Here is a 13,214-nt window from a genome sequence, read left to right on the forward strand (position 1 = left end):
TCAAAGGTCTCTCACAGAAGTGAGGAATAGGACAAAATTGCTTCCCTCCTTGAACAGGCAGAAATTCTAAGAGGGACCCTAGTCCTAATTGGTTCTGAGGCCCAACTGTGGGCACCATTATAAATCAGAGGTTCTTTCTTTTCCAGTAACCAGGATTCTAAATCATGATTCAGTCCTGGTATAGAATATTAGTTACCAGCAACGAGTCAATCAAGGAGTCAATCAACAATTATCATACAAGGATAGGAGAAGCTGCCTTGAGAGAGACCATTGTTCATCCCGCTCATTACTGACTATTCTAATTAGCAGCAGCTTCTACAGAGTGTCATGGCAACATCAGCAAATTGCAATTAGGTGTCATATTTGATGAACCAAACTCGGCCTTTGAGTTTTTGTCCTTGTGAATGAAGTGGAGAAAATAAGAAGGGCAATCTTTGGCGTACCAACCACTTGCGGTTGTTTTTGCAAGCCTAGGGAACCATTCCATTTGTCAACAGCTCCTAGTGGCAGGTCTCTTACTGAACATATGAAGATACTTTACATTGAGATAGACTACTGAGTCATCCAGCTGAGTTTTTTTGTTCTGACGGGCAGCTGCTTCCCAGCATGGTATCGCAGTTAGCATGACGTACTAGAAGCTGGGGGAGCCTGGTTCAGATCCCCAGTCTGCTATAAATTATGGGACCAGACACTCTCTCTCAGCCTAGCCAATCACATGGGGTTGTTGTTGAAACAAAATGTGGGAGGGGAATGTTGTAAGCTGTGTTGAATCCCCAGGGGCGAAAGTATCTAAATACACAAATAAATAAATGATTTCAGGCAGAAAGTGATCTGGGGAGGGGCTGTGGCTCAGTGGTAGAGCATCTGCTTGGCATGCGGAAGGTCCCAGGTTCAATCCCTGGCATTTCCAGTTAAAGGGACTAGGCTAGCAGGCGATGTGAAAGACCTCTACCTGAGACCCTGGAGAGCTGCTGCCAGTCTGAGTAGACAATACTGTCTTTGATGGACGAAGGATCTGAAGTATAAGGCAGCTTCATGTGTTCATGTGCTCCCAATATCCGGAAGCTGTGTTCCATTTACTGAAAACGTCAGGGATCAACCCTGGGATCTAATGCATGTAAAGAACCTTCTTGAAATGTCTTCCGTGCTTCCTAATTATGGCTTCTGTCTGCTCACCGTGACTGACCACTCCAATAGTATGTTTTTTATATAAAGTTGACAGTATAGGCCAAAACACTTTGAATGAATGCTATCCTGCCATGCTGAAGTGAATGGAAAAACTCCATTGATTCTAATGGTTCTGGATGGTGCCTTAGGCAGCAATTGTAAGTACATTTACTTGGGAACAAGTTGTCCTCAAATGAACAGAATAAATATGTTTGGGCTTATCAGTCAGCCAACAGAATGAAAGGCATAATTATTAGCCCTATTTGATTTCCCCCCTTGCCATCACTATATATACTAAGTTTTTAAATGCTTTATAATATGTAACCATTAATTAATCTAACTATAAAATGCTTGCACTGCTCCTTAAAATAAAGCACTACTTATTTTACTCTTGATTAAATGATAATTTAAAGGCTAACAATAATATTGTGGAATGAATGTTTATGGGACAGAGTCCACTTTGTCAGGGACATGAAGTGATATCTTCAGTGGACTGGACATTGGATCCTACTGAGTGCACTACAGGCTAAATATAGAGGAGAGGCTGCTTACTTCAGTATCAAATGTATAGCAATATAGCTCTCCTCTATTTTACTTGCCCTGACCTGGATGGCCCAGGCTAGCCTGATCTCGTCAGATCTCAGAAGCTAAGCAGGGTCAGCCCTGGTTAGTATTTGGATGGAAGACCACCAAGGAATACCAGGGCTGCTGTGCAGAGGAAGGCACTGGCAAACCACCTCTGTTCGTCTCTTGCCATGAAAACCCCCCAAAAGGGGTCGCCATAAGTCGGCTGCGACTTGAAGGCACTTTACATACACACACTATTTTACTTTCCAAAGTGTTTTTAACTGTTTGATACACATGGAAACAAAGCACTTGCTTTTGTTAGGTTACTTCCTGCCAGTGTAGTGTCTCAAAAGTATTATTAAAAACATCAGCAATATTACTTATCTTAAAATTACATTATTTTTCCTCTCATTAAATAGGATATAGTTTTAGAGGCAGCAAAACACGCTATAGTGGTGGTTTTCTCCTGAAGTATATTTCTTGTTCTTCATATTCCCCCTTACAACTGAGCTGATAAACTATTGGGGATTCCATTTGTATCACTTTGTAACTATTCTTAGCAATCACAAGATTAAATAAAAAGCTTGCTTTTCCACTCCAGTACATGACTCAGGAATAGCCAACACAAGACAGCAGCCAAAGAAGGCATTTAATCCATCCTAGTGGTTTATGCCAAAGAAACAGATCACAAGAAGAAGAATCTGAAAATGAGAAAACAACCTAATATATCTCAATGCACACCCTGCAACAGGCATACAAAACTGTAGCTTTAAAAAGAAAGTAATTTTAGCTACACTCTTTGCTGCCATCAACAGGAGCGGTATGATACCTGATGCTTGGACAAATGCTATAGTTGTTCCCATATTTAAAAAAGGTGATTGCCAGCTCCCTAGTAATTATCGGACAATTAGTCTTTTATCCATTATTGGGAAGCTGTATGCAAGATACCTGGCTAACAAACTTAAACTATGGATAGTAAATCAGAAAATTTTAGGAGCTGAACAAGCTGGATTTTGTCATGGGAAGTCAACCCTAGACCATTGTATTGTTCTAAGTCATCTGGTGAATAAATATAGGAAAATATAGGTCCTCCCTTACTTGCTGCCTTTTTAGATCTGAAGGGCGCCTTTGACTCGGTACCCAGAGATATTTTATGGAAGAAATTTAGCAATCTGGGGATTGAGACGAGATTGCTCTTTTTGATTAGGAAACTTCACATGTCAGGTTAGGTGTTCCAAGGAGGGTGACTTAACCTCTAAGATCCCAATTAATGTTGGAGTCAAACAAGGGTGTATTTTGGCTCCTTTACTTTTTAATCTCTTTTTAAATGATTTAGCCCCGTTTCTGAAAGGTATCGATGGACATAGCCCCAAATTAGGAATGGTCCATGTACCGATCCTCTTATATCCAGATGATGCGGTGCTTCTTTCCCTTACGGAAATAGGGTCGAAAAGGCAAATATCACACTTTCTGGAATATTGTGATATGAACAAATTAATTCTAAATTTTGATAAATCAACAATTATTGTTTTTGGAAAGAAGTGGAAACTGGCTAAATGGTATTTTAAGGGGTGAGAAGCGGAGCAGGTAAAATATTTTAAATATTTGGGAGTATATTTTCACTCTAATAGTAGCTGGGTTCCTCATATCAGGGAAGCGGTAAAAGCGACGAATTAATGTCCTTGTGATTATAAGGTTCTTCTACTCTAAAGGAAATCAATTTATTCTGTCAGCCATTAGGGTGTTCAATTACAAAACATGTGCTAAATTGCTGTATGGAAGCCCCATTTGGATCTCAGCTTTTAATAAATCAGTAGAAAGGGTTCAATCTAATTTGTTAAGGAAAATATTAGGGCTCCCAGCTTGCGTGTCTTATGCTGCTATTTGTTTGGAGACAAACCATAGACGACTGGAGTCAAAAACATGGCTTATAACAATTAAATTCTGGCTGCGATTACATTTTAGAAGTAGCAGTAATCTCCTTATTGCGAATATGCTCTCTGAAACAGAAACATCTGAATGGTTCTCTTATATTGAGAAAAAAATTACAGCATTGGGGCTCAGTGTTGAGGATATGGTGCTTCTCTCTGACAGAGCTGCATACGCCTTGATTAAGCAAAGGATCATCGATGTTGAGATGCAAGAATTCAGAAGTTTAGCCTCTGGTAGATGTTCACCACTATGTTGGGGGTTAATAAACTCTCTCCCAGAGTACTTCTCCAGTCTTACTGCTCCCCATCTTCGGAGAGCTTATATGCTAGCCCGTTTTAATGTTCCCCCTTCTGCCATTCTGTTTGGGAGATACAAGAAAATTCCACACTCCGCTAAAGTGTGTAAATGTGTTACTGGGGAGATAGAAAGTATTGACCATATTCTTTTGTACTGTCCATTTTATTGCGAAATTCGTGCTGCCCTTTTAGATCCTTTTCAATCAAACTATGCTAATCAAGCCGACGATAGTAAGATTAACTTGTTGTTATCCTCCCGAAGTTCTGACATTATTGAATCTGTAGCCAAATTTCTGGGTGAGGTAATTAAGAGGCGAGGTAAAATGATGTATAGTGGCTAGGTTTACTCTTTTTGATTGTCCTTGGTATGCCAATAAAGGTACTGAAACAAAAAGAAAGTAAGCATGCATTTCCCAATTTAGGTTGTCTGATCAACAGGAAAACATTAATTTTCAGAGAAGGTGAATGCGACATCGGAAATTTCTGCAACAAGACAGCAACTTATCTTACAGCTGTTGTCTATTACCTGTCCCCCACAATATATAATCTAGGTCTTTCCACATTATCAACACAACTACCTGCAACTTTGTCTGCTTTTGTAGAGTTAAACCTCGCTAAGCCAAATGACTTCAGTGGAAGGGTGCAGTTCTGCTTAGGATGGCACTGCCAGATTCAGCAGTAGGTTGAACCACAAAGTACTTTTTGCAAGACAGGGCACCCCCTAAAAACTAGCCTGGCCAATTGAGGACGAAAAGCAGGAGGGTACAGTCTCAGAATTGGCTACATGAAAAATCAGGTGTTTTGAGTTAGGTGAAAGAGATGATGATGATAGTGATGATGATGACAGCAATGATAATGAGGTTATTATACCCTTGGCTTCCCTAAGTTTGTGAGGACAAACCAACTCTTATTTGTCCAGGCACCTCTATCGTGGAGAACTGGAGGCTTTCTGAACAAGTAAACTTTCAATAAGAAAGCAGTGATAAATTCATTCTTTAGTTCACCATGAAGTGAATTAAGCAAGAGATAATAAAGCAGTCAGAGAAAACCTTTACAGAAGGCAAAATATTTAATTGAATTCACCTTACCAGAAAGCAACATTGGATCTTTGTCAACAGATTTGCGGACTTGATCTGACTCTCCAGTTAAAGAGCTTTCATCAATCTTAAGGTCATTTCCTTGAATAAATATCCCATCAGAAGGTAGGAGGTCACCTATTTTTAAAAAAAATAAAATTGTGGAAAAATAACATGGATTTAAGTGATAATGCAAGAATTTAAAAATTTATCACAGTCATGAACATATGATTGTCAAAACACATTATAGTAATTAATAGTAAAGTTAGATCCATTTCACACATTTGCTCCAAAGGAGCAGTCCTAATCTTTACTGGGTCCTGCAATATCCATAATCTCCCAGGTAGCACTTTATATTTCTCCATGCCAACATATGTGTGTATGTGTGTGTGCGTGTGTAAAGTGCCATCAAGTCGTAGCTGACTTACGGTGACTTTGTAGGGCATTTAAGGCATGAGACTTAAAGAGGAGGTTTGTCATTGCCTTCCTCTGCATAGCGACCCTGTTATTCCTTGGTGGTGTCACATGCAATTACTAAACAGGGCCAACTCTGCTTAGCTTCTGAGATCTGACAAGATTAGGCTAGCCTGTGTCATCCAGGTCAGGGCTGCAAACTCATGCCAAGGGAAAATTAAAGCTGTTTGTATGGAGAAAAATATATTCTGTGTGCCACCCCTTGGTAACTTAGAGAAGAACGATAATCTGCACCACCATTTGTTGTAATTCATTACAAAGCCTCCTGAGATTTCCCACTAAACAAAAATGGATTATTTTTTTTGCATGCCTTCCAGGTTTAAGTTTCTCAAAAAAACAACAACTATGGTCGTTTATGCATGGGTACTTTCACTCATGTTCGCCCCCGGTCTGTCTCTGTTGTTCCTTGGAGTTATGCATGAGTTTTCTCATTAGAGATGACCTCACTGCCAGCCCTCACAAATCCCAGGACTTCCCGTTCCTCTGTTAACCCGATTCTTCCCTCTCCCCTGAGCTCAGCCAAGGTGAAATCCCCGTGCATAAGGCAAAGCGCAGGACACGCAAGCTTGGTTTCTCTCACAGCCAATTACAAAGCAGTGTGTAAAGAGGCAGGGATTCAAATGCTTCCTGCTTCCCAGGAGCTCTTTCTGAGCAGAAGAAAGACTTTTTAAAACAGAGGCTTGAATTTCTCCCACCCCTCCTTTCAGATTGCTTCACTTTTTGTTCTTAAAATGCTTTTTAATGCAGCAATTGGATTTGGGGGGGGGGTTCTCTCACAGTGAGCTCTACAAAGTAAGCCAATTACAAAGCAGCATTTAAAAAGGCGGGGGCTTGATTTGAGCTTAGAGACTGCTGGTGCATAGATTCCCAACAGGAAAGTGTGGGTCCAGCGAGCAAGGAACCTCAGGTAAAACTCTCATGCATAAATGACCTATATCTGCTCAACATATTATCGTTCCAATGCGTGATTGACTCAGAGGCATCAGAGGCTGAGCTGGAACAGCTGGCCGCTCCTCCTGGAAATGCAGGGGACAAGCTGTCTGAACTGGCTGCTGGATTCAAGGGGCCATTAGATGCTTCAACGACTAGTCAGGTTGAGGGATTCCAGCTGCCCTCGGAGGCCAGAGGGGCAGAGACAGCTGAAAATTTAGAATAGGAAATCTCCCCCATGAATCTCTGGAGAGAGAAACAGTGAAAGCTGCTTAGTGAAAAGAGACACTCGGCAAGGTTGCAGAGACATAAAGATATTGCAGTGGCTGAAGATGACAGTGAGTGATATCAGGACCAACCTCACTGATAACTGACCAGACTTAAGGTGAGGCAAAGCGCAGCTGCAATGTGGATGCAATGTACTGAACTCTGACCTCAGCCACGCTCCACTCCGGTTACTCTCTTGCCTGACTTCGACCTTGGACTGATTAACGACCGCTACAACTGACTTACCTGTGACCCCGACCTTGGACTAATTACTGACGACCCTTGCCACCTAGCCTCTGATAAGTACAAGACTCCGGCCTGACTTCTGGATTGTTTACTGGACTTTAGATTACTCCGCTGACTCTCTTGTTGAGTGCAGCTGCCAGGCTGCAGAAGTCTCAGCTTCTGTTCCCTCCTCCGCTCCTTGCCATGCCCGCTCTCAGCTCCCTCTGCACCGTGTTGCAATAGCAGCCCTGCCCACCTGACCGGCCAGTACATCCAATACTGATGATACATGAGCCATTTCCAGTAGTTTTACCCATGGTCAGGAATGTAGTCATGTGTCCTGATCAAGATTAGTGTGAGATAACGTGCATAAATTTGGGGACATTGCTGGAGGAAGTCAGTTCAAGTAGGCAAAGGAATGTGTATGGACTGGCTCTGTCTATTGAGATGAATGGGAAAGCGGTTTCCGTTCTTGGAAGTGTACTGTGTCGTCATCAGAAGATCACTGCTTTAAGGCATTATAGCTCTGCTCTACAATAAGAAACAAGGTAAATAAATAAGGCTGCCCCTATACTTACAGAAAATAGGAGATTTGAAGCACTCCTGATTCTCCCCAGTCAGTTTCCCTCATGCACATGTCTTTCACAATCAGCTCCTCAATCCCTTTTGTACCCATCCAAACTCCAGTATCACCATCTACAAACTTTGTGAAACTATTTGTACTAGTTTTAACAATGCTGGGCAATTGCCTATTTCCTGGCATCTGTGAATTATCTACAAATATGTAACTGAATGACAGTAAAATGCAGTCCTCCCTGAATCTCCTTATGTCAACACTATCTTTTTCACAGTGGAATTGAATCACGGGAATACCATCACAAATAACACATTAGATGGTATAGTTTGTTTTTCTCGATGTGCTGAAAGCATTCATCTTTCACTATTTCAGATTATTTTGTCACTTCTTCACTGCTGCAATGGTTATTCCCTGTTGAATTATTCAACAAGCCATAAAAGCAGCTCCAGAGATCCACAGACATATTTTTAAAAATGTACACAACAAAACTTACCATATTTGATCTGTGCAATGTCACCAACTACTATCTCTGCTACTGGGATTTGAATAACTTGTGCACCCCGGACCACAGTAAACTTCTGTTCTTGCTCAATACGACTCTGAAGTCCACGAAATTGCTTCTCTTTGCTCCAGTCATTAAAGGCAGTGACCAGTACCACGCAAATAACAGAGAGCAGGATGGCAGCACCTTCAATCCAGCCAGCTTCTGCCTCCCCCTCATCTTCAGCTCCTGCTGCTGCAGCAGCACAACCTTTTGAAACACAAAACAGCAGGTCGCTTTTTATTTTAGTTTTAGACATTCGTATGGATTTAAACATAAAGTAATACCTGCTATAATGCTGTGAATATGTTCCTGCCTGGAAATGGAATGCTGTGTAAAACAGTGCTACAGGGAACAATAACACCACTGTTCTGATGGAGCTATGTCACAGCATCTTCAATGGGGGGGGGGTCACTACGTTATGCCCCTTCCCCTTGTTAGTGCTTAAAGCAGCAAGGTCTGGGTCTTGGGATGCACATGGGGGTGGGGAGGCTTTTAATCATGCAGTTAAGAAGGATGGCAGGCAGGATGGCAGGGATGCATTGGCAAGGAGCAACAGCAGTTTATTCCACGTGGCCAGTAGAATTCTGTTCTCCAGTGCCTGTGCTCTTTGGCAGCCCTGCTGGCTGGCCCAATCAAGCTGCAGAGCTGCCACTTGGCCCCAGAGCCCCTCTTCCCTACCCAAAATGAAGAGCACATTGTGTGAGGTAAGACAATAATGTGCCATCACTTACAATACAGACATAGGATATAATACAATGATATACTACATACAGCAACTGATAAACACAAACACACAGATTATCCAACTTTTCTTCAGTATTTTGAACAAAAGGAAATTTGTGAGTAGTAAGAAGCAGATATGTGAATGTGTTCACTGATCCTAGACCTCCTGCCAGCAAGCCTCATTGACCAGTGCTGCTCCAAGCGGTGGCCAGATAAATGTTTTTAAGTGACACCACTAACATCTCTACATCACTTCTGGGTAAAGTCACCTGGAAGTGACATAGTGCAGCTCTAGGAAACAGGAAACTCTATGGTAAAGCCATAGATGTAGCAATGTCAGAGACATTAGCAACATCATATGCACCCCATGTTCCCAACCCCAGCCATCTCACTGGTTACCAGACTCAGCCTAATAACCTTAATTGTTGCCTCCCCTCACTGATATGTATTTTGCCCCCTGAAATCCTCTAACCTTCCTAAGTAAGAGGTGTAGATGAGTACATTCATTTTGATATGAAGGCAGGGTCTACTGATTAAAGAGAGGAATTTATCCAGGTACTTTCAAGAGGAAACAGCCTGGCAGCATGAATGATCTAGAGGAACATTAATCAAGGCTCTTTTGTGTAACCCTTCAAAGTTCCTCACCCTATGGCCATAAGTAATGGCACAAGTTTGCAGGCTAATAACCAAGGTTCCTAGGACCTCCCTCACAATACAAACTACCTGGGTAATTCATTTCAAGCCCTCTATTTCCATAGCTGGTTCCCCTCCAGAACCTTCTTCCATCACCATGAGCATGAAATCACTGGGCCCTCCTCATGAAATCAGGCAGAGTATGTTTTTCTTTTCCCCATTCTACTTCCCTTTTCCAATCTAACACTCCACATCTTCCTACCTACACCCAACTCTTTGTTGCTCCAATACCCATCAGTCTGGCTTACCGTCAGTTGGCCTTCCATAGCATCACCACCTAACTAGGGACTCATTCCCTTTTATTCCAAAACCCATTCACCCATATAGCCCTTCATACCTTCTAGTCCCTTTCTGGGCAACCCCACACCTATATTCATCTTGGCTGACCTGGCCATGCTGATCTATACCACATTAAGCTTGAGACTTGATTACTGTAATGTGTTGGGCTACCCTTGAAGACTCCTTGCAAACGTCACCTGTTGTGAACTATATTACACCTGTTCTGAGAACACTGCACTGACTACCCGTTTCCAAGCACAATTCAATTTTCCCTTTAAACCATTTTACAGATTGAGTCCCTCATATCTGCAAGATGCCTCTACCTGTATACTCCCCAGGGACAGATTCCCTCCCAGTCAAGGCCTACTATTAGCTCCCCTCACTCATGCAGTCAATTATTTTTAAAAACAATAAATTCCCACCCCACTTTCTTTACAGGTGAACAGCAAGTTACTTGTCTTTTCTTCTCCAGACTAACAGCAGCTGGTATAAATTATACTGGGGAACAGTGTTTGTGTGTGTGTGGTGGGGGAAGCCTCACCACCACTTGCCAGTTGATTTAAGGAATATTACATCCTTTGATAGAGTTGCTAACCTCCAGGGGGAGGGGGAGCTCGACATCTCCCAAAACTATAACTGACCTTTATAGAGATCTGTTCCCCTGGAGGAAATGACAGCTTTGGAGGGTATGGCATTATATCCCACTGAGTTCCTTCCCTTCCCCAAACTCCACCCTCTGCAGGCTTCACCATCAAATCTCCAGGAATTTCCCAACCCAGAGTTGGCAACCTTAACCTGTGGGCCAAATACGGCTTTTACTTCCATTTTAACCAATCTGCTGCCTGTATATATACAACCATGTTAGGGTTGCCAGCTCTGGGTTGGGAAATACTTGGAGATTTTAGGGGTGGTGCCTGAGGAGGACAGGATTTGGAAGGACTTCAATGCCATAAAGTCCAATTGCCAAAGGAGACATTTTCTCCCGGGGAACTGATCTCTGTCTCCTGAAGATCAGTTGTAACAGCGGGAAATCTCCAGCCACCACCGGGAGGCTGGCAACCCTACACCATGTATAAGCAAAATGTTTGTCTCTGTTTCTAGCTTGTAAAGCGTAAGAGAGAACAGTAACAAGTAAACAAATTCTATAGCTGCTTATATAGAATCACGTCAACGCCCACATCAATCCATTGAGCTAGTTATATGAATGGTATAAATGTAAACAACACTTTGAAAGGAAAGACCTATAAGTACAATCTTCTTTTGTGGCAAGTTAATGGTAAATCTCCTTGTCACTTATATGACTAATGTGGCCAATAAGATTTCTGATTACTACTAACCATCATCATTACTATTTTTTTCAATCTAGTATACCAGTAAAATTATGCATATTTTGAGTTCAGCTTTTGATTAGATAATATCTGAGCATACATCCCTACTGGAAGTCAGAAAACATGCTGCAGTTTCAGTTATGATTAATGAATTGTTATTGTTTGGGGAGCAAAACTGTTGCGATCATTTCTATCAAACTTTTAGCAGCCATATTAATCTCAGCAATTAAAAATCCATTTTGCAGTTGGCCCAATTAAAGCAGGATTCAAATCGCATTTTATAAACAATCTACTGATCAATCCATCAATACTTGCAGCTCTTAAGTCAAACTCACTTCTGCAACTCAGTTCCAAGAGCCAGCTTCTCAATTACCATCAACTAAAAGAGCCTCATGACTATCTGGGTGCCATCCCACCAAACATGCAGTGTCAGCTGCTTCAAGGCATGAACCACCTGCTAACCACAAGCCCTACTGGGCAATGGCTTTTCCCACTTTTCTGGAACATGGAAAGGGGGCCACATTGGGGAGATGTGGCTCAGAAGATTCATAGGAGAGATGTGAAAGAACCACAGGTGGCTCTTAAACGACATGGTTAGTTACCTTTGTAAAATTTCATTTTAGTAAGCGATATTTAATATTTATTTATTTATGTTGTAGCTTCCAGCCCACCCGCCCCGGCCGAAGCCAGGCTCAGGGCAGATCACATCATTTACAACTTACATTAACACTACTAAAGCTTAAAACTGCAAAATCCCAATTAAAATCTAACAAACTCCCAAGATGGCGCTCAGATTCCAATCATATTGGCCAATACAAGCAGGCAGGTGCCCCTTCAGATCAATCCAGCATGTCGCACAGGAAGGAGGGGTAGGGAGGCCAGCAGATGTAATATCCGCGACTGCCCTAGACTATTTGGATTACAGCTTTACTTACTATCTTCATTATAAAGTGCATCTTTAAGTCGCCTGCACCCATTTGAGAGTTGGCGGCACAGGATTACAGTCTTATTTATTTTCCCCGCTACGAAGTGCATCTCTCCCCACCACGAAGTGCATCTTCAAGTCGCCGGCACCCGTTTTTCATTGTGAACTGAGGGCTACATGGGTGCACTCTTAACGGGGTGCTCATCGTATTTTGTTTTGGTATTGGTGGGCTCAGCCAAATGTAACTTCATTGTGTGATGTTTAGTTCTTTGTACATAATTAGCCTAGATTTTAGGATATAGATGTGAGACATAAGTAACTTTATTCTATAAAGTGAATTGGCATATTTCAGTGGTCTGCGTTGCTGATATATTTTTCCTTGTTTTGCTAACCTCCAGGTACTAGCTGACTCTATGGCATTGAAGTCCCTCCCCTCCCCATATCTCATCCTCAGGCTCCACCCCAAAAAACCTCCCATCGGTGGTGAAGAGGCAACCCTCCCCTGATGTCATAATATTCTATTATTTATAAAATATTTTCTCCCTATTGGTTCTTGTAGGTTATCCGGGCTGTGTAACCGTGGTCTTGGAATTTTCTTTCCTGACGTTTCGCCAGCAACTGTGGCAGGCATCTTCAGAGGATTAACACTGAAGGACAGTGTCTCTCCACTGTCCTTCAGTGTTACTACTCTGAAGATGCCTGCCACAGTTGCTGGCGAAACGTCAGGAAAGAAAATTCCAAGACCACGGTTACACAGCCCGGATAACCTACAAGAACCAATGAACTCTGACCGTGAAAGCCTTCGACAATATTTTCTCCCTACATTGTGTAAGCTTTGCACCAGGTAAGATATTCTGGGTGTGTGAAAAAATTAATTGTGGAATATTTATTTTGGAAAATTTGGATTTGGTTATCCAAGGTAACACAAGACATACACACCCAATAAAACCTCTCCTTAAATTCAAAATTAGTGCCACAAGAAGACAATACTGTGTCCCCGAGGACAACTCAGGGATGCCACAACCATTTAATCTCACGATTTGGGTTGCTTTAAAAATGTTGTGGGGGCATCCTGCTCAGGAACAAGACATGGGGGGAGGCTCTGGAAAAAAATGAAAAATGGCTCTGGAAAAATGGCATCAGGGGCACAGGAGCCCTTCCTTTCCCCCATGGTGTGGTCCCAAGCACAGTCAGGCCCCTGAGCATTTATA

The 13,214-nt window shown here is 42.2% G+C and overlaps 1 protein-coding gene across 13 annotated transcripts in view; it reads right to left on the bottom strand.

Annotated features, from left to right (window-relative positions):
- ATP2B2 (ATPase plasma membrane Ca2+ transporting 2) overlaps positions 1–13,214 on the bottom strand; it is a 384,163-nt gene that overhangs the window by 102,845 nt on the left and 268,104 nt on the right. For all 13 annotated transcript variants that reach the window (XR_008933969.1, XM_056866978.1, XM_056866987.1 and 10 more), the window contains exons 4-5: positions 8,005–8,262; positions 5,051–5,176 (exon numbers count right to left, since the gene is read on the bottom strand). Coding sequence is in view for 12 of the 13 variants with exons in the window: in XM_056866978.1 (XP_056722956.1) it covers positions 5,051–5,176; positions 8,005–8,262 (384 nt within the window). In the remaining variant the exon portion in view is untranslated. The remainder of the gene's footprint in view (positions 1–5,050; positions 5,177–8,004; positions 8,263–13,214) is intronic.

Source organism: Euleptes europaea, chromosome 1 (assembly GCF_029931775.1).
Source record: "Euleptes europaea isolate rEulEur1 chromosome 1, rEulEur1.hap1, whole genome shotgun sequence".
Classification (NCBI taxonomy): Eukaryota; Metazoa; Chordata; class Lepidosauria; order Squamata; family Sphaerodactylidae; genus Euleptes; species Euleptes europaea.